At 41.0% G+C, this 21,783-nt stretch overlaps 1 protein-coding gene across 3 annotated transcripts; it reads right to left on the bottom strand.

The window, feature by feature from the left end:
• Nucleotides 1–715: 715 nt before the first annotated feature.
• Vps45 (vacuolar protein sorting 45) lies at nucleotides 716–21,764 on the bottom strand. Of its 3 annotated transcripts, none has more exons than XM_065451586.1 (13): nucleotides 21,288–21,764; nucleotides 17,014–17,212; nucleotides 15,941–16,089; nucleotides 14,759–14,896; nucleotides 12,722–12,832; nucleotides 12,077–12,211; nucleotides 11,900–12,010; nucleotides 10,834–11,001; nucleotides 8,879–9,037; nucleotides 7,092–7,199; nucleotides 3,222–3,337; nucleotides 2,233–2,379; nucleotides 716–1,063 (listed from the first exon to the last, which is right to left on the bottom strand). In XM_065451586.1, the coding sequence occupies exons 1-13, from the start codon at nucleotides 21,378–21,380 to the stop codon at nucleotides 1,003–1,005; spliced, it is 1,695 nt and encodes a 564-aa protein (XP_065307658.1). In that variant the 5' UTR covers nucleotides 21,381–21,764; the 3' UTR covers nucleotides 716–1,002. The 3 variants fall into 3 exon arrangements, with proteins under 3 accessions (XP_065307658.1, XP_065307719.1, XP_065307782.1); XM_065451647.1 differs by having other exon boundaries at nucleotides 2,233–2,376; XM_065451710.1 differs by lacking the exon at nucleotides 21,288–21,764 and adding an exon at nucleotides 21,139–21,258.
• Nucleotides 21,765–21,783: the final 19 nt, after the last annotated feature.

The raw sequence follows: 21,783 nt of genomic DNA, 5'->3' as shown, positions 1-21,783 counted from the left end.
TCGCCTTTGAGCAAAACTGCCAATTTTTTTTTTTTTTTCGCTGACCTTTGTAACAGTAATGAGTCAGACATTATAATAAACAATAAGTGAGGCAGGTCTTTGCAAGTAGTTTCTGTGCACTAGTGCCATCGCAGTGAAGTTTTTATGTATGCAAGCAGGTGTGTTATTGCACCTTGACCCATTTGCACTTAGGCAAATGAATATTGCATGATAAAGGCCATTCTGGATCATCATGATGCTTGTAACGTGTAATGTGCACATGCTCCGTTTGTTTTTAGGCTATCTCATGAGGATTTGAATGCTCCCTTTTAGATAAGTGTAAGTAACTAGCCCAGGCCCCCCATTTCTGGGCTCTAACCTTCATGTGCTTCATTAATATAGCTAGATGCTGTTTTGGTGTATAGCGATTAGTACTGTAGCCTCTCTTCTAGTATACTCGTAACAATGCAGACGCATTGTGTCAGTGCACATTGCACCTTTGCTGTATTGAAGAGTACAATGGGAGGGTGCTGCTGGAAAGTCTGTGGTCTGCTCTGCTGCAACCTGAAGCCCTACATTAGTTCATATGACAGCATTTGCTATCATTTGACTTGCTCTATGTATGGAGATGAAGCCACTTGGCTGCAAACATAGATAATTCTTATAAACAGTTTTACCTATCTCATCGTGTTGGACCTTATGACAGCTTTATTTCAAGCACAGAAGGAGGGTACAGTTCTTATTCATACAATGTTTAATTCCACACATTTAGATGCAGCAAGAACTTTACAATATTCACACAAGCTTAACAAAGTTGCAGTTGGTGTCAACAAGACTCCTCTTTTAACAAGTGCCAAGGATGCCACCACATCCCACTTCTTCACATTCACAGCAGCACTTCAGACCACCTCCTAATAACACGAGATATCTCTCCAGGTCCAAATGCAAGTCCTTCTTCTGATGATATGCAAACACTAATGTCAATCAGACAAGGGCACATATTGAAAACATGGAATGTCAATCTTACAGACGTCTTCCCGACCTTGTGTATTCACTAGATGCAGCTCGAAGTTCATCCAGGAAGCTAAGAGGAGACATAAAAAGGGTCATACAACCAGTAAAATCATAATCATGCTCAAAACTGCATGCCTCATACAAAAACTTGAATTCTATGATGTTAACTTCAGATCTGCAACAGGACTGCAAACATAAAAAAACACCGCAAGTCGTCTGTATGCAGTAAAACTACATCAAAACAATTTTATTTTTTTGGTTCTACATATTAATGTGAATCAAACCTAGTCATAAATGTATTAAGGAGTGCATTGTACATACTTAGTAACTCACAAACTAGTAGGAATGTGGTGGCAAAAGCACTTTGAAATAATTTTGTGCAACACCAGCCAACTTTAGCTCATCTCCCTTCTCTTGCTTGTGCAAGGGTGTGCTTGTACTACAGGTACCACCAGTGAACAGGAAACATATTAAAGAAGGAATGAAGTGGATGAAGCCAATGCCTGCATTCACATTATCACTATATCCATAGGCATGTGGTTGTGTGGCTTACTAGTGAGTGAGAACCTCCAGCACTTTCTCTTCACGACTTCCACTTCTGTGCATGACACCATGTTACTTTTGTCAGTCCTCGATGAACCAATATAAGGGTGCACAGTTTGTTAAGGGCACACAGCTTGTGTGTTAAATCACAGATGATGCCTAGAAGATCATGCCCAGACTTGCTGCTCTGCAATTCTCGTTAAATGCGGCACTGCTTGTGCTGTCACACATGACAATATGAACCACGCTTTTAAGAAAACCATACTGTGACACAGGATGCCTCATGACAGCGTAACACTTTCTTAAGAAAACTTATAGGTCCTCGCATTGTACCTGGGAAACTGCAATGTGACAGTATCAGAATCAGCACACCCATGTTTTTGACTGCACTGCTTTAGGAATTGGCTCACTTTACAAACTGCACTAAAACCCGGGCGAGGACAAATTGTGCAATGGTATTAAGACAGAGCTACCCATGAAGTTGCTAACGCCACCTCTGGCATTGGCCCACATTATTTTGCATCAGCACAAGCAGTGAATGCTGGTGAGTGTGTTGACAAGCTATTGGAATGCTGTTGAGCTACTGCATTAAAAGCATTAAAAACATCAAACCAATGAACATTCCATTAGCAACTTCAATCAAGAACAGCTTGCACTAACATCACATATAAAGCTCTTTTTTAAAAACTCCCTTACCTTGCGAAATTGTGGACACAAGTTCCCCCCAACATGATGCGAACTGTAGGGTTCGCTACATTGAGCTTGTATACAGAAAGGGACTCCTCATAAGTCACTCCACCCGCAATGAACACTGTTATGTCTTGGTAGCGCAGAATGTTGCTGCTGTGAAGTAAAAGACATGTCTCACTTGATGCCTCATGACAATAACCTTCACAAAGCTCATAATACAAGGAGCAAGAAAGTGCAACAGGTAAGAAACCCTAAAGTATGGAAATAGGGAGATTTATCTGCGCATTTATGGTCCGCTCAGACCAGCATATCCTAACAATTTGCACACAGCCACTGAGCAGGAACACTAATGCGTGCTCTCACAAGGCTCATTTCAGCAGTTGAAGTCAGAATGCTGCCTTCGCTCTACTGCAGAGCCGATTGAGTGGAGCATGGTGGTGAATCTTAGTTTCTGTGACGTTTCACAGCCAACCTGACTGCACAGCCCCTTGCATCACTCTAAGACACACTTGTAAAAAAAAATTCAAAAATAATTAATTTCTTTGCACTGCCCTGGCACATGAAATGTTCATGGAACAACACTCGGCTAAAAAGTTCTAATATCATTATAGTTTCTTGTGTGTGAATTTGTTAAAACAGAGCTAGAAGTGAAGCTAGGAGTGTATAAAGGTACAGCACACTACGCTGACAGTGTATACTTAGTCTGCAAGAAAGCTGTAAATTCTTTTATTCATTACGAGGTATCACATACTGGGCTTTCATAGCTTAATGCAAGCCTTTTATCCTCTATTTTACTTTTCTTGCAAAAAAAAACTGTTCCCTCATAATTATGCCAAGCATGTATAACTCAGCAGTAGCTCTGCGTGTTCCTACACTTGTAAAGGCCTGCATAACAAGCACTGGCTCCACAATTTCTAACATCACTACAGTGCACACTTTTGGTTTATAGTTCTGAGCTGGCATTGTTTTTAAACAGTTAGTTGCTCTAGTCTCACCTGTCCGATGGAGCATAGGCTTGAGGATAAGCACTGTCTCTTAGCCGACCTCGCATCAAGTCTTCTAGTATGTCATAGACAAGTGGCACATGCTGTGTGTAGATGTTCTCGACACCCTGTAAACGATATTCAAAAAGTTTTAAAAAGATTGAGCACGAAGCTGCAATGAAAACATGCACAACTTCACTATTAACCGCTCAAGGCTAATTACCTTTTTTTTTCACACAGTGCCATAATGGCTCATGTTATTTGGCATTAAATGCTTCAGTGATATAGTTAAAAACACAAACATAAAAGCAAATCTTGTACAGCAATGAATAAATGTTTATTTACAGGCATGATTCACCCACATTTTTTTCTTTGAACTCAGTAAAACGGGGCACATTGTTTTGACTTACAGCAGTAAAGTTGCAGCAGTCCTTCACAGCTGCCGTGCAGACAACTGGAGGCTGAACATGGTCAAAATTAATGAATTAGAATCCGGGGTTTTATGTGCCAAAACCACAATATGATTATGAGGCTTGTCACGGTGAGAAAATGCGGATTGATTTTGACCACTTCGGGTTACTTAATGTGCACCTAAATTTCAGTACATCTGTGCTTAGGCATTTCACCTCTATCAAAATGTAGCCATCGGGGCCGGGAACTCAACTTGTCATCTCGTGCTTAGCAGTGCGACGCCAGCCACTAAGCCACAATGTCGGGTCTGACCGTGGTGTGGTATCACTCACACTTGCAGCACGAAACCTCTGACTCGTTATCTGGGGTGTCATTGCAAATTATAGTATGACCCTGGAATGTATGGAATGCTTGCCACTACAGTTGAGTCCCGTTACAATGAAATTGACGAGGCACACGAAAAATTTCATTGTTGCGGAAATTGTCATGATATCAAATACATAGGCGATACGTGACTCGCTGATGAAAAAAGCAAGCTTTAATTCCAAAAATCGGTCAGCTTCTCGCCAAGTGATGGCACAACGCGACTCTCGCATGCTGCCTGAAGAGCCATTGCCTCATCGTTGTCCTGATTGTATCAAGTACGTCCATGACCTGCGATGTAGTCAGTGGTCCAAACTCGGGTTGCGAGGCTGTTTCATCTTCGTCCGACGAAACACAGTCTTCCCGGACGCTCTTCAGGGTTTCTTGGTCTGTCAATTCTTTGTGCAACACCAAGCACGAGTCGGCTTGGATGTACTTGTTGGGATGTACATCGGCAGGCATATCTCCACTTTCCTGCAAGGCTGCCCCTGCGTCTGTGACTTCATCAGACGACAACCCTCTCCATTGCTATCTTCGTTCGCAGAGTCTGGAGTCTCGGCAGCCTACGCAGTGAACTCAGCGTGGAAGGTTCACTGCGTTCATGGCGGAAGCAGTTGCAGATTACGGTGCTTCTTGTTGCGCACCACGAAGCGGCAATCATTCGGAGTGCCATAAAGAGGTTCACTTTTGTTTCGAGGCCCAACTGCGTGTTCAGAAGCAGCCTTTGAATAAGAAGCTCACGGCAGGCCCTCTTGATGCTCTGGATGACCCCTTGGTCGAGGGGTGGAATGATAGAGGTGCACTTCAGTGAGCAAAACTTTAACTGCACATTTTCCAGCTCGGTGTCTTCTATGATGAACAATTGTCTAAAAGTACACAGACCTTTCGGCCTTATCTGCTCATGCTGCGGCTGAAGGCTTCGACACACTCTCCAAAAATAGCCTGGGTCATCCATGCCCAAGTGTTAGCCACGTACTTCACGGGAAGGCTCCGATTTCCTTTGAAGCAGCATGGTTTGGCACCTTTTCTGATAACCAAAAGCGGCCACCTGTCCGAACCGTCCACATTAGCAGACAGGAGCACGGATATTCTCTTCTTACTGTGCTGGCCTCCATGGGAGCACAGCCCCTTAAAATCCAGGGTCCTAGTGGGCAGCATCTCGTAGAAGAGCCCAGTCTTATCGGCATTATAAATATCCAATGGTGCGCAGTCTTTCAGTATGCCTGCGAGGCTGGCTGACATCCATGCAGTGGCACCGTCACGATCCGCCGAAGCGGCTTAACCGCACGAAACTTTGCCAACAATGCAGCGGTGTGACTTGAATCTGTCCAGCCAACGTACGCTGGCGTTAAAGCCATATATTCCTAGTATGCAGGCATGATCCAGCACTTTTTGCCGCACAATATTGCAGCTAAGGGCAATTTTCTTGGCCCGCCTCTCCTTGAACCAGGTATAAACTGCCTTGTCCAAGGTCTCGTGCACCAGCTCAGTCACTTTCTTGTGCATCTCTGACGTCCCTGCAGTTAGCACTTTTGTTATAGCATCCTTGCTCTTCAATATTGTTGAAAAAGAGCTCGCCGGAATTCCAAATTCTACAGGATGAGTGATTTTTTTTTTCAAGCTTCAGCCTGGGAGATAACTCGAGCCTTCTCTTCTAGCGACAAAAACTTGCGTTTCTTTGTCAGCTGCGACATGCTTCAGCTGACGATCCAACAGCTTCGAGAGACAATGACCAAATGGTGTGCAATCGTTCGTTTTGACGCGTGCATTGCCTGAACACCTTGTCTCACCCAGTACCTGGCAACTTCTACATATAGTAACTGTTGTACACTGGAGCCATTTTCACGAAACTTTGTAGAAGATGAATAATTAGAAATACTATAAAAATAAGATTATTGCGTGTATGCTATTTGTACATGCACCATTTTCCAAACCAATATGATCCAAAACATTTCCTCAGAGCTTGGATGCTCCTCCATAAGAGCGCGCTGCATCACCATCACCAACGCAACATGGCAGCTTTCTGTTTTGTTTATGTTGTGTCATGGCCCGAGCAGCTCCAGTTTTCTTTTGTGTGTGTGTGTGTGTGTGTGTGTGTGTGTGTGTGTGTGTGTGTGTGTGTGTGTGTGTGTGTGTGTGTTTGTGTGTGTGTGTGTGCACGCGCGCGCATGCGTGCGTGCGTGCGTGTCTTTTTTTTATGCTTTCAATGTTGATGGTTTGTCAAGGCATGAAAAAAACAATTTTAGGGGTTTCGATGAGCTACAGTTTAAATAATTTTGCTCACGTCTGCTCTGTAAAAACTTTGTTGAAGTGAAAATGTGCCTGTGAAGTAGTTTGTTTGGGAGGGAATTTCGGTGCATTATGTTCTATTGGGCACTGATGGGGAGTGAAAGAAATCTTCGTAGTGGCAAAAATTTCGTTGAAGTGCACTTCATTGTGCTTTGATTTGACTGTATCTGTAGTTTGGAAAATCCAACTCAATAAAAGTGATGACAATGATAATGATAAAATGTCTATTGCAGTCTATGTTGTGAAAAAAAAAAACACCACTTTATGCACTTTGCGTGCAACAAGCCATTCACAAAGTGGTGAGATACCCATTAAAAGGCGGGTTCATCACAAGCTGAAACGTGATGATAGCTCATGACAAGCTAAGGTTCAGATTTAAACAGGGTGTGTAAACAATAGTCCTGCTGCATATGTTAAGTTATGCCTATTATACCCTTTAAGTCTTTTGATAACTTTCACCCAACACTGCTGCGATTTTTGAAAGTTACCGGATTGAGTGACCATCTGTGATCTGGACTGAGTGATCGTAAGTGATATAGAGGGAGCAAAAAACTGTTGCCACATCGGCGACATCCACAGTGGACTTTCTCTTCTATTAATCTTTCCCTCTTTCCCTTCCCCAGTGTAGGCTAGCCAACAAGATTCAGTCCTGGTTAACCTCCTTGCCTTTCATTTATCATTTTCTCTTTCTTTTCAGCCAACATAAAACTGGCACGATTTCCCCAGCCTAACAAGAAGTGTTTTTCATCATGAGCGATCACCGACCTAAACATAATCAAGCATGAAAAACACACTTAAAGGAGATGTAAAAGAACTAACCTTTAGACCTTTGATGACTTTCTTTGTAAAGGCACGCACATTATCAGCACTGAACTTATCATTAGGCTGGAGCCTGCGTTCCTGAAAATCAAGTGCTGCCGGTATCATCTGAAAAAATAGATAACTGATTAAAACAAATGAAATAAATTTTGCTAGATGCCCAATGTCTCCAGTGCAAGTATCAAATGGCAAAAAATCAATTAATATAGGCCTGACGATAGATAATGTATAGTAATTACCATGCAAAACAACTATACAAGGCACATCGGCCAGTTCTAAATTCATTCTGAACGCCTCAATCTTTTGAATGTCCACTGAAATCTCAGCTCAAAGGCATTCTTGCATTAAGCACTATGCTGCCTTGTATTGCTGCCAGTAGCTTCGGAAGTAGAGGGGCAAGAGGATAGGGGTGGCCACACCAATTCACTGACTCCACCATCACTCTGTGCAGTATTTGTCCAGCGTTGACATGGGGCAAACATTAGACTGGTTGAAAAGTTACAGCTGGACCCTTTTCTGCCTTGACTGGGAACCCACCCCACAATCCATGCAGATTAGCTCAGCTGATAAGTAACACATTATGGGTTGGGGAAAGAAAAAAAGGGGGGGGGGTAGCGGGGGGGGAGTCCCATCACATTGAACAGCATTGTTTTGATGATGCACCATCTAGGCTGAAATGTGGCAGCGCACAACACTATAACGTGCCTGAATCATCAGTTCTGAACTCTCACAACTAACATGCGTCTGAAAAAAATTATGCAACCATTTCTTCTTTTACAACTCTGTTCTCACTAATTAAAAATTTTAATTCTGGGTTTGTATGTGTCAACAGCATGATATGATTATGAGGCATGCTGTAGTGGGGGACTCCAAATTAATTTGAACCATCTGGGGTTCTTTAACATGAGCCGAATGCACGGTACATGAGCAGTCGTTACTGGTGCTTGTATAGTTCAATAATGTACAACGCTATTTACGTCGTTCAGACTATCTGATTAAACAAGGGTCTTGCGCTATAAAATTAGCGACAACATTAACTAGAAAATGTCCATTCCAGTCAGATAACAGAAAGCACCCGACATGCGTGCATGATTGCGTTTTGCCGGTTATTTTGGTTGGCAGTGCCAACTTTTGGAAACTCTCCTATGTCTCCAAATGAGGGCAGCACTTTTTTTTTCCTTCCTTCATGCTTGAAGAAATTTTCACACAGTTTAAGGCATGAAGTGCCAATAGGATGGTGCCATTTTTGCGCCGCGCCCGTCTTTCGGATGAAATTCACAAAAGTTCTGTGAACCAGACGATGATTTTAGCACTGTAAATAAATATATTTCACCTTCAGATGGTCAGAAAACCATCCTCGAAGCAGAGCACAATAGAAGACAACAACTATGAAGACCTTATAGACTTGCAGTGTAAATGCTAGCTTCCACCCAGGTGAGTGCTTCGTGGACTGCCACAGAGTGCTCAAGTACTGTTGAGAGCCTCAGGGGTAAGTAAATTTTCCGTAATCAATCACTTACCAAGCGTTTATTTACCTGAGTGCTTTTTCTGCGTGACATTTAAATGCACAAAATCGCTCCTGACTGTAACAACCACCAATTGTGAAATTGTGCGTGACCGCAAAATACCAAAAAAATTTTGGATACACTAGAGCAATAACTTGTCAACAGTGATGATACGGTGAAAAACAGTCAGCAGCAAAAAGTAAAACAAAGTATGCATCAAAATAAACCTTTCCATTTCTAATTTGAAAATTTCTAAGCTTTGCGAGCGACTCTGATACTCACTCGTAATAGATTTTCAGAGATGCCTCTGTTCTTGAGGAGCTGCACTAAGCCACTGATGTCGTTGCTGCTATGTTTATCAAAGTGCAAGGCATACAGAATGACCAACCGTAGGCTGTCGATGTCACGCACTTTGCTGCTGCCAATCAAGCTTCGCACTCGCTGCAGAAAATTAGAAAAAAATCAACATCAACTGTTATAGTCAACTTGAATAATGGGAACCATGAACAACGATTGGAAATCGAGTCAGAGAAACGAATTAAAACACCAGAAAAGATGGCAGACACAGATCTCAGCACACTGGGATTTTGTAACATAAAATGCAGAGAAGTCAAACTTTAGGGGTGCATCTGAGAAATTACTGCCTTTCAAATGAAGAAGGGTGAGACGCAGACCCACAAAAAAGTGCACTGAGTTGTACATCTTGCTGTTTCATCCAAGTGCAGTAGGAAGAAACACAGAGTTAGCGCAATCAAAAACAGCATAGAAATAGTACTCATCTGCACTGCAAAATCTGACCATTGGGCAGATATATAATCAATGAATGCATGGTAGACTCGTTATAAGCTGAATTCTGCTAAGCCATGTTCTTTGATCAGATTAACATTCCAGCGTATAGCACCTATAGATTATGTGTACACTTCTCTCAAGTTAAACGTGTTAGGGTTTCAGCCTCCTGTGCATGTACTACAGTAGACTTCTGTTATTATGACTTCAGTTAATTTAATCTTTCGGGTAATTCGATCCCGACCGAAGGTCCCAGCTGGTGGTGCCCATGCACTTCTATGGGCCCAAACTTTCGTTATTTCAATCCGAAGATTGGTATTCACTGGATGATTCGAACTTGACCAGTCAGCATGCACACACCTGACTCCCATGGCTACTCGAATAGCAACCCCTTTAGTGGCAGTAATCTTGGCAGCGCTCAGGGAACAACAAACACGTCAAAAAATCTCCCGTCGAGAATGTCTATTTTTGGTTTGCCGTAGGAATATTTTCAAGCAATAATGATAGCTCACAATGTCCTATTAGGGTAAATAACTGATTCTATCACATGCTTTTTTTCTAGGGAAATTGAGATAGAAATAGTCTGCGCGGTGCTATCGGATACGAAATCAGAAGAGTTTGCAGTGGTCGCGTGCTTTACTGCATAACACGGCTGCAATGCGGCAAAGCTGTCTTTAGAAAACCGGTCGCCACTGCGCAACACATATTAGACCCTTGTCTATTTTTCGTGCTAAAGAATCAGGCACGCATTGGATTGCTAATTTGTTTAGGAGCTTTAATGTCATATCTACATTAGTTTTCTACTTTGGACACATACAAAGCGAGCGCGCATTTCGTTCGGTATTGTGTTACGATCGGGCAAATGCTGCCAAATGAATGAGCGGTATGTTTTGACATTGTTTCAGCGTCTTGTTTAATTCAACCCGTCACATAATTCCATTAATTTTGTCGGTACCTTCAGCATCGCTTTATTGTAAGTCGACTGTATTACAGTTTACAAAACGCCAGAAGACGTAGATAGCAGCAACAGTACGAGCAGCAACATCTTCAGACTCCCCATTAAGCCACATGACAAAAAAAAATTGGGACAAATAAATATTTCCTATCCGACTGTTCCAGTGCCTGTTGGCAGCAAAGTAACCTTCACAAACACATTTCTGGCAGTTTTGATGAAAACAATTATACAACACAAAAAACATTCCTAAAGTGACCATCATAAAAGACATCAACACTGCTACTACAGTACACATCTTGGGTATACCAGCATTTCGTAAATGGTAATACAAGTGTACCAAGCTAAAGCCTACTAAGGAGGACACATTTACGAGGTACCTTGAAGTTCACTTACCATAGTGTGTTTCATGAAGCCAGTAGAACATAAATATTAACTTCCATTCAATTATCATACAAAATATAAATTATTAATTTATTAGGTGTTGCTAAGAACATACCTTGAGAAGGTCTGAGTGGTCCCTGGTGGCCACGATTTCTTGCTCGACTTCAGACACCTCTAGTAGGCTGTGGGCACCGACTAGGCGTGACAGTTCGCCAACCAATGTGACATGTTTGGCCACCGTCCCCTGAATCTTCTTGAACTGAGGGTAGTGCTCCACAAATGCCTGTCCAGAAAGGGAGAAAGCACAAACTTGATGAACTCCTTTCCTGTTCTTTCTTTCTTTTCTTTTCTTCCATAGTACTAGCTTTTCAGAAATCACAATGCAGGGCTACTGTTATGCCTAGTCAGTCAATACGGTTGAGGCTGCACACGATGCTGAAGTGCCTCAGACAGTCAAGCTTCACCTTAGGTGATTACAGCTACACAGAATTTTACCAAAATTTCCTTAGTCATTTGTTACACACTAAAGTTATCTATCAAGTTATCAGGGCATAAATAAGCACACAAAACTACATGCCCTGCCAAGCATGTATATCTGTATTCTTCCTACAATATCGAAAACCACTCTTTCGAACAGCTGTCATCCAGTGGTTGAACTTGTCATGCAGTGAAGGGTAAAGAAAATAAAAGAAGAATCCAATTTCAAGTATGGTTTTATAAACATGTTGCAAGGTACTTTCTTGAGATGTCAATATCACAGAAATTGTGTCATTTTCACCCAAATATCATATGTCAACAGTGTGAAAGTTCGAGGTAGCTGGTCCCATAAAATGCCACTCTCAGTTAGCTACAATTATTATACTAGTAATAAACCATGACATTACCACATGGCTGTTATGTGCAGACATTGCGTGTCTTCATTTGTCTAGGCTGCCGCACAAAAGGCTACAAGCTGGCTTAAGTGCACGCTGAACACATGCCTATTTGCATCACTACCTGCTTTCTTAAGGTGCCTCCCACTAATAAAAAATAAAAAATCATAGCAATGCCAACATTAGGAGTGAACATAATCTAAATATTTAGTCACTCAATGAGCAATAACTAAGATTTCAGAAAATGTCAAGTCTGCTGACTTGCAGCTCTAGTATTATCAACTGATGAAAGCTTTGCATGCCACATACCTTCATGTCAGCTATGGACTCAACTTTATCATGACTTTTTGTCTTGGCTTGGAACTCTTCCATGAGGTCCTTGATGTTAGAACCAATCTCACCAAAGTTCTTATACATGTTCTGCACAAAGAATGAACCGTGATTACAACAGGTGCTGCCCTATAGTAAGCACTGCGCAAAGCTTACGTTGCTGTAGAACTCGTCATTATCTTCCGACAGCACCATGTCCTGCAGGTCTCGTGAGATGCCAGGAACTTGAGAAAGGTTGACTCGGTTGTTTTGGATTTTTATCAGCTCGTGAACCATTGCCTGATATGTCCACTGCAGAAGAAAACAAAATTTTCTATAGCACATGACTGGGTAACTACCCACCTTCTAATTAAAAGCAGTTTACATCATTTCTAACATCACAAGCACTCGGTGAATGAAAATTCAAAAGTAAAATCTTAATGTGGCGATGATCAGTCTTAACTGCTTCAAGCTACCAAATGGAAAAAGGTACAGAGATTTTGTCTTTTTTCTGGGCCAAACCAACAAGCATCCCAAGAAGTAGGCGTGCTTTTATGAAACAAGCAAAGTGCTTGAATTTGAGATCCTAATGAAGATACATTCTAAAATAAGAAAAACAAATCAAAAATCTTGTGCCTAGGATGTTTTGCTGAATGGTCAGTAAGACACTGATTATGCATAAATATTATGCTGTTATGCAGAATTCCTTTTACAGGAGTGAGGGAAAATGAAGGAATCAAATTGTACCAATTATTTTATTCGTTTTCTTTCACAAGTTTGTGACCCTTATGTACAGTATTACACAATCACTCTGCAGTTTACCTGATTTAGGAGTGGTGTCACTACGTCACTTCTGCGGTCCAAGATTAGCAGCAAAGGTGGCACCTCCGGTTTCCTGAAGTCGAAGAGCTTGGCTTCTCTTTTCATCCATTGCTGCAGATCAGATGAAGGTGAAATAAAGGCTGAAACATGCTGACCACAATATGACATTGATCTATTTCTGATGAAAGAAAAACAAAATTACGAAAATATAAGAGAATGAGCATGAAGGCACAGCTCACTCCATGAAGTGTACAAGTGATTACTCCAAATACTCGCAACGTGTTGTCACCGTTCACATTTTACTTTGATTACATGAAGATAAATTCAAGAGTGCATGTGTTTACGACCAGTAGGCAGCAAATGTTCAATGTAATACCATATGCTGTTGCCACAAACGACCAATACAAATTGTCGCATCGAGCAAAAACATTAAAAACCAAAGGCTTGATTTTTGTTAGCTATGACCACATAAAAGCAATACTCAATGAATTCAAGAAAAGCACAGGACAAATTAACATTTGTTTTTACTTCAAGTTTAGAAATAACGAAAACAGAAATTAAAGGGAACGGCATGACCATTTCCCAAAGGTGGGAGCCAAACCTGCCCCTTCTTCATTACGTGTGCATTGCTCTACCATTGAGCTACTGTGGTGGCCACTCTCCAGTGAACATTTTTGGGTGTTTGTGCATGTGTACTAGGTCCAGCCCTGTGAGTGTTAGCCAGTGTAACTCATGGCCACTCAAATGCTAGAGCATAGCACGCCTAATGTGGAAGGCATGGGTTTGGCTTCCACATGCAGCAAGTTGTCTTTTCATCCGCTTTTATTTCCCTCATTATTTGTATATATCTAAAAAAAATCAATCTTTAAAAACAGTTTCTTTACGCTTTACTTGGCTTCCTTGTTTGTTGCCATCACGTGGTAACAACCAATAATTTAGCACTTTTAACTTTGTCCTATGAATATGTTCACTGTACAACAAAACTGGTATGAAGTGAAAAGTCCCTGTTATGGCTGCTAAGCATTATGAAAAGCAAAAGTGAGCTCTACCACCCCCTACCACCCATGCCACAACATAAATGATGATGACACCAGTCACCCTTCTTTTGTTAACTCTTTATATCACACATTTTTTTTCTCTCATAATCCTGTTTGCACTTGTACACATTTTCTATCACTTCCAGAACAGTAACATCATTACCTAATGACCCAGCGAAACGAATGCCTGTGCACTGTATAATCTTTTTCCTTGTGAGGTTTCTAGTATCTTTTCATATTTGAATGTTTGCTTTTTTTGGCATTCTTTTAGCAACACTTGTCGTGTTTTCTACATTTCCACATGGGAGAGAAGGACCCTTCAACCTAACAGCTAGGTTTGTATACATCTACGTTTGTATACATCTACGTTTGTGGTCCAGTGCCAGTGTTAAAAAATTCTCTTAGAGCTGCATCACTTTCACTTCTACTAAATGAACTATAATTTAAAGTATGGCTCTTGTGATAGAGTTCAACTGTACACACAGTGCACCAACTAACATATGCCAAGATAAAGAATTAATAATAGTAATAAATGAGGCCCCCTATGCAAATGATACCAACTCCACATTGCCTGTAGTCACACATAACAGACGCTAGTACTTATTGTATTTGGTACAATCAGTATTAGTAAACATTAACAGCAGATTTTTTCAAGATATTGATGTCACATTGCAAACTAACATGATGAAATAATTCAGCATATAGTAAGCTAACTTGAACTTGCTGCTTTCACCATGTCACAATTAAATTCTTCAGACACTTGCGGTGGGTCTAGACTTCCTGACGTTTGAGCTTCTTAATCCAAAGCATTCACAAGTCTTTTTAAATGGCCCTGTTGCAGACGGGTATATTTTACAGGAAAAGAAGTAATGATTGTAATGACAACTACTTCGCTTGAAAACACTGTAATGTCAGAATGTGCACCAAATGGTCTACAACAATTTTCATCCTTTCGGACATTCTAGTAGATAACGCACAGTTGGCTGAAAATGGGCCTTACCGAGACACCTTCAGCTAGCCGCCGTGCTGGCTCCGAGTTGCACTGATAGCGCACCACGGGAGCCTTGCGCAGGCTGAGCAGCAGTGCCACCAGACCCTGAACGCTCCTTTCAAAGGCAGCCGTGCTCCAGCGCTGACCCTACATGCATGGGTACATAGATTTAGGCAGTTGCATGAGGGATGTTGCAAAAGTAAGCGCGACAGGGTGAGAGACTGGAGACAAAAAGAAAGCAACATTTTTTTTACAGAAAAGACATTATAGAAGCATATGTTTAAAAAACAAGTACTTTTCGATAAGACAATCAATTTCGTGCAGAGATCATAACGAACTAGCAGTACTATTCCACAGCTGAGCAAGCACAGGATAATCATTGCATAATACTCCTGACAGTCGTATCAGAAGCAGACCCTTACCCAGGGTTCATACAGAACATTCGACTCAAACTTCAAGCACAGTTTAAGCATTTCAAGGATGCTGAAGGCCGAAATTCAAGGAGGGAGAAACAAACCTAATTGGTGCACATACATTGAAAAATACTGAAATCTCCTTCATAGCTGCAATTTCTTGCAGCTGAGCAGCTGCTGAGTTGAAAATATACCTGAAACTCTTCAGTGGAATTTTTCAAAGTTTACTTTTCCATTGCAATGATTTCAATTGCCTTCTAACATGATGGTTAGTAGCGTCGGACATTCGCTAACAATATCCACCGCATTTAAGCCAAATGGCTGAAAGTTGTGCTGCCATGCATATATAGAGCCTATAGGGCTCAAAAATGCAGCCAGAGATGGTTGGAAAATGGAGAATGCAGCAGTATTAACCAACTAGCAAAACAACAAATATAATGATATGACTTGGTTGCATCTAGCTTCATCTAGCTCCACGATGGCAATGACAATTTAAACAAGCCTGTCACTGGTTGATCTGGATATGCCACATTACGTCATTTAGCAGCACTGAAAAGAAAATTTCAAGGATCATTTCCCTATATACAATGTCTATTGCATAGCCCCGATGCAAATTTTGTTACACTGAATGTTCAAAAGTCGTCCTTCAGCCCAATTTTCAGGGAATTCAAGGAGCACATTTATTTTCAACGTGTTTTAAGGATCCCTGAATTTTTATTTTCTAAGCTCAAGGGTTTCCCAGGATTTCAAGGAGGTGCACGAACCCCGAGACCCATACCTGAAAGCAGCCAGTCAGGTTGAATGAAAATAGGTGAGGTGCCAAGGCCACATAATCCCCAAAGAACTCCTTGACTTCCTGAATGCACTCTTGGTCATCAGCCTCCGCAAGCTCTTTGATGTCACTGCGGTTAACTGTGTTACTAAAATCTGCAAATCAGAAACATCAGGGCACACATTTAGTTCCTCTAGAGATCCCTATTTCTGTTTTCGCTGGTTGGGCATGCACTAGTCATTGGTGCAAACGTGCACTTTACTCTTCAAAGAAAGCATTAGGTCTACGGGAAAAAAAAAATTATGTAAAAAGTTCATCTATGTCACTGGCAAGCTGGCTAGCATCTCCAAGTAATCATGAGCTTAGCAAACTTGCAACTATTTGCTAACATTACCAATAAAGCATAACAGCCTCGGACATCAAAACTGTATGCTGCTCCTTAACAAAAAAATACACCAGGTTTAGAGAGCTTGCTTATGGCCAGAAAATTCAAGCCAGCTCTTCAAGTATGTGATGAAGACATTCAGAATAAATGTATACTTGAAGATAGTGGCATGATCTCAATAAGCTGTTATGCCAGTAATGTCCAGTAAACACTACTTATCAAAAGTAGGGGTCTAGCAGAGCCACTGTTTGGGTGAACAGAACCTATGTAGCCAAACCAACTAGCTTTAACTATCATGCCTCCATGCTCAGTTTCACTCCTTGAGGTAGTCACTGCACCACTCTTTAACGAAGGGTAGGCCTGTGAACCTTTATCACCAATTATAGATGCCTGGTTCCTTCTTTCTATCTGGCATCATCAATTGTGACTGAGCAGTTCACAAAAAAAGAAACTGCAATCTTCTTCTAAATTGAAGACAAAACTTAAGAACCTTTAAACATGGCGAATGGGGGTGGTTTGAAAAGGTATATTTACTGAGTCACACTCATGCAAAATCAGCACACGCTGTATTAAAATTGCAGAATGCACTGCGTCAGTTACATAAGTAACATACATTGTAATGAGCATGCACTAACTTGAGAAACAACGCAACAGAGCTTGTTCTGTGAAGGAGAAGGGACACACATCGACTCACAGATATAGTATTGACCGTAGCGGGGATTTCTCAGTTCCTGGACAAGTAGCTCCACATTCTCTCGAATTGGTCGCAGGAATGCTATGCATTTCATGTGCTTCATGGCCTCGGTACCAGCGCACACATCAATTCTCTCAAAGAGGTACACTTCCTTGAGCAGCATTTCTGACTGAGCATATACGACACTCACTGTAGTCGTCTGAAAAGATTCAACAAGGCAATCGTTTGGATTAAACAAAGCATGCATGTTTCACAGTATAAACAGTACTACATTTAGACGAACAGTGTAATAATCAGCAACACAGAACTACATCTGCATTATCTATCTTGGTGCACAGGATGAAAGGAAACAATTGATTTGCACACTAGGCTATAGGGTGATCATTTCTAAGTTTTAAAGAATATTTCAAAAATTACGTGTGCCAGAGAGCATAATTCTAGTCCTTGAGATGGATTATTCAAAGAGGTAGACATTACTTGCACGAGAAATTGAAACACATAATCAACTACTTAATGAAAATTCACTAGTTTACGTCTTAATTAATCAATTTACAACACATATTGCAGTTTACAAATTGTAGCCGGTGAGGTTGCAAGGCATGTCCGTGTGGAACAAATTTTGAGGATGGCACGAGTTTTAAGATATCTGCCATTAAACTTGCAGTAAATATGCACCGTTCGACTTACTTGTTTAAGAAAAAACATTTTTATGCAGTGCAGCACCAAAAAAAAATTAAATTTGGGGTTTTTTGCACTAGAACCACTTTCTGATTATGAGGCACACGCAGTGGGGGCGCCGTGAGTTTTGACCACCTGGGGTCCTTTAATGGGCACCTAAATCTAAGTACACAGGTGTTTTCGCATTTAGTCCCACTCAAAATGCGGTCGCCATGGCCAGGGTTCAATCCTGTGACCTCGGGCTTAACAGCCCAGCACTATAGCCACTAAGCAACCACAGCAGGTAATTGCAACACAAAAGTAATTGGAACATACATGTATTTAGTCACACATTTGGCAATGAATATCTCGAAGCTGTGTCATCCTGATCATTCATTCAAAGTGGATACGCCTTGCGAACTCGCCAGTTACAATTCGTAAACTGCAATATGTGCCATGAAGTAATTCATTAAAAATTTATTTAGCACTTTGTTAATTAGTTGATTGTGTTTTGATTTTCCTCGCAAGTAATGTCCACTCCTTTGAATAATCCAGCTCAAGGACTAGAATTATGCTATCTGCGATAGACAATTTTTAAAAAAGTACCTAAAACTTAAGAATGATCACCCGGTAAATTACATATACATTACTACATATTATACCCTTGCTTTCTTCAATAAAATGTTAGTACCACATTGATGCAACACTTTATTAACACAAGAACAACGCAACATGTTGCATTACAAATTGTACTTTTGCAGTAATCGTTGGAATATTATTTCGGTGATGACCTACCACAATATTTATTTTCAGCCACCATAGGTGCATCCTAATGCAGGCAAAATGCAAAAGCTTTTGTGTACTGGGCATTGGATATTTCAGGTGGCCAAACTAATTTATGACCTTCCACAACAAAGTCTGCCCTAGCCCATGTGCCGCTATGGGACACCAAGCCCTGAATAACAATCGCGTGTTTCCTTGAATACTGGCACCCTCTGCGAATTTATGTAATCAAAATAGCAGAGAAGAATAAAACAAAAGTAAGCATGCTGCCACATGACAGTTCATTTCCAGATAGGGCTGCCAATAAGAATGCTGCAGAAAACAGTTAGTATATACACATCATGTGGACCTACCACAAGGAACAAGTTTTTGATAAATTTGCAATGTCCATGCCAGCTTGTGTCATGCGCTTTGCTAGCTGCTTTGAGTCACCTTGCTAGCAGCATCGCATGCTTTGTTAGTCACTTTGGTTCCTTTGGCTGTCAGCGCTGTGATCTGGCATAGGCAGACATTGGTGTTGAACAAGCGTTGCTCCGAAGGTCACATTGTTCTCGACGATGCCAAAAGTTGGTCGAAAATTTGTTCCTTGTGGTTGGGGGTATAAAGTGCTAACAAAAACACTTACAGAAAACCAAGACACAACAGTTATACAGTCATGTGGGGCTGGGCTACAACTGTAGTAATGACACCAAGTTAGTGCAACACAACTTCAAAGGAAATACAAGTCAAGCAAATGAGCTGGGCATGCACAATTTAAAAAAAAAGGAACCACTTAGGCTTTATTTTCCCTAGGGCGAGTTTGTTCCCCTGAAGAATTGCATAGAGTGCAAATAGCGAAGGTACAAAAGGACACAAAGGGCAGATTGGGCGAGAAGTTCTGTACTATTTTATTTGGTGCCTTATTGTGTCCCATCCACTTGCACAGTCTGCCGTTATATTTATAACACAACTGCAATATGTAAAAAAGAAAGAGAGAGAGAGAGATGAGATTGTTGTACAAATGTAATTTGTCCGAGCCTAGCTGTAACAAATTTTATATAGTGTATAGAATACATTATTGATGTGTAGTGTTTAGTGACCCAAGGGCCAGACATAATACATTACTAGGCCAAAATTAAATGCAAAAAGTAAGAAAAGTAAAATACCTCTTTATCCTTGATTAGTCGAATTCGCATTGTGCTATTGTGCTGTAACTGGGAGCTGTACTCTAGTTTGTTCTCAGCAGTAAATGTTACATCAGCTGTGCAAGTAGTGCAGTCATAGAAGCCTCACTCCACATGTTTTGCTGTGCAGTTATGATCTATATGAGATGCCTTCGGTGTAAAAACTACTTTACATTTATAACTACAACTTGCAGACATAAGGTTACGTCAAATCACAGATTATTTATATTCCTTAATGCTTCCAATATGCGACGTGCTACGTTTTGGCGCACTGTAGCCACTGTTCCCAGGAATATTTCGCTCTAATCTTTCAGTGGTAAATAGATGCAGATGATTACACTATATCTTGCAACATAAATGTAACAGATGTACTGTTACACTGAATTACACAATACATACCTATAGCTTGCGTTCATACGTAATGCACTATTTTTTGTCTGTGAATGCGAGGGGTTAGAGAAGATTTTCTAGCCTTCATGGTGTTGCCTGCTATGCATGAAATGGAGTACAGTACTTGGGCTCTATGCCCAAACTATGCACCTAGCTGTGAGAGAATCGCACCACTGTCACACGTGCCGACAAATGTGAAAAGGGAAATGTACTTTCTAGTTTATTTTAGCATGTCCATATTTCATTGCTTCTGCCAGCACTATAAAAACATGATATCGCACTTCTAAAAGCATGAGCCACAGTATTTTTTTTTCATAAATAAAATAAGCCATTCAGTTTTACCAAGTAGCTTTCTTGGCCCATGCACAATAGTGTCATCGGTTGAATAAAAACAGAGACATGCCTTTTGTGCTAGTTAACTAAGTTGAAACATTCTAGCAACAATATTACTATAAAATTTAGCAATGGAAATATTTCTCTCTGACAGGTGCCATCATCAATGTGTTGTAAATGGGTTTCTATGCTGTCCATGACAAGTGTTCATATTAATGGCACTTCTAAAATCACAAATCGACTTGCTGTTATGAAGGATTTGGTGGTCTTGGTTATATTTTTAAAAGGTACCATGAAGAAAACACCGCAGGAGCATACACACTAATGACAGTAATGAGTCAGATGTGTACCGCACGGTGGTTTTAATGTCTTCAGCATATAGATGCTGTTGACACAAAGATATCAATTACTGTTTGACTACTCAATTTGATTGTAGTGCCACTGCTTCAGTACTCCAAACCTTAACATGTATACCGCGGATATTTTTCAAGAAAAGCAAGCTCAAGCCGTGCATAAACGAAACTAATTATTCAGCAAGTAGCATTACTCTTATATGTAATGAATAGATAAGTTCCATATTTTCGCCAAAGGCACAAAAAGGTATACATTTAGAAACCAAGAACGGTCTCTGAACTGCCAATGATACAGGATGCTTTTTTTCTCAGAACAGACGTGCTTAAGTAGCCCGGCGTGCTGCCTTTTATGAACACAAATTAGCATATAGGTTGCAACAGCCTCCTACTGTCCTTTGAGTAAGCAAGTTAGAACCAGAATTACTAAATATGCTACAGCGTATTACCGGCATTAATGGCATCACCATTTGGAGAGTCACACAATACGCCCCTTGTAGGTCATCTTGCATCGTGCATGCACACCAGTTTTCTGCGACCTTTACAACATAATGGGGTTTAAGAACGATTAAACGGTTCGAATACGTGGTTAGCTTACGGTTTCCTTATCCATCATCAACACTTTCATTCCCGGCCCACTTTCTTCTATCATCTTGTCAATGTAGAGTCGAATTGCAGCGACGGCACTCATCTTGATCCTTCGTAACCGGCTGTCAGTTCAAGCCGGTTAAAGAAGTCTGGAATGTTACTCAATATTCAAAAACTTAAGCAACATTTAGAATGTTAGGTGTTTCGACTTGTCGCTGGGAGAGTGGAACACCTGTCTTCATGGAGACGTGACCCAGTCGATCCCTTGACGTTCGGTAGCAAACACAACCGATGCTACAAAACGCGATATGCACCGAGAAACGTTTTGCACATTCAGATCACATCTGTGCGCTCTGAGACAGTTATAGCTGCATAGCGACAGGAAAACACTTTTCGCAAAGTGTGAATACAGCAACGAAAAGATTAGGTGGAGCCATTGCCAACCATTGATGTTTACATATGTACCATGTTGATGCAGTGATTTTATGCACAAGAACTTAACGACT

The sequence above is a fragment of the Dermacentor albipictus genome, chromosome 1 (genome assembly GCF_038994185.2).
Source record: "Dermacentor albipictus isolate Rhodes 1998 colony chromosome 1, USDA_Dalb.pri_finalv2, whole genome shotgun sequence".
Lineage (NCBI taxonomy): Eukaryota > Metazoa > Arthropoda > Arachnida > Ixodida > Ixodidae > Dermacentor > Dermacentor albipictus.
The sequence above is the reverse complement of the archived record's forward strand: the minus strand, read 5'-3'. Positions and strand labels throughout refer to the sequence as shown.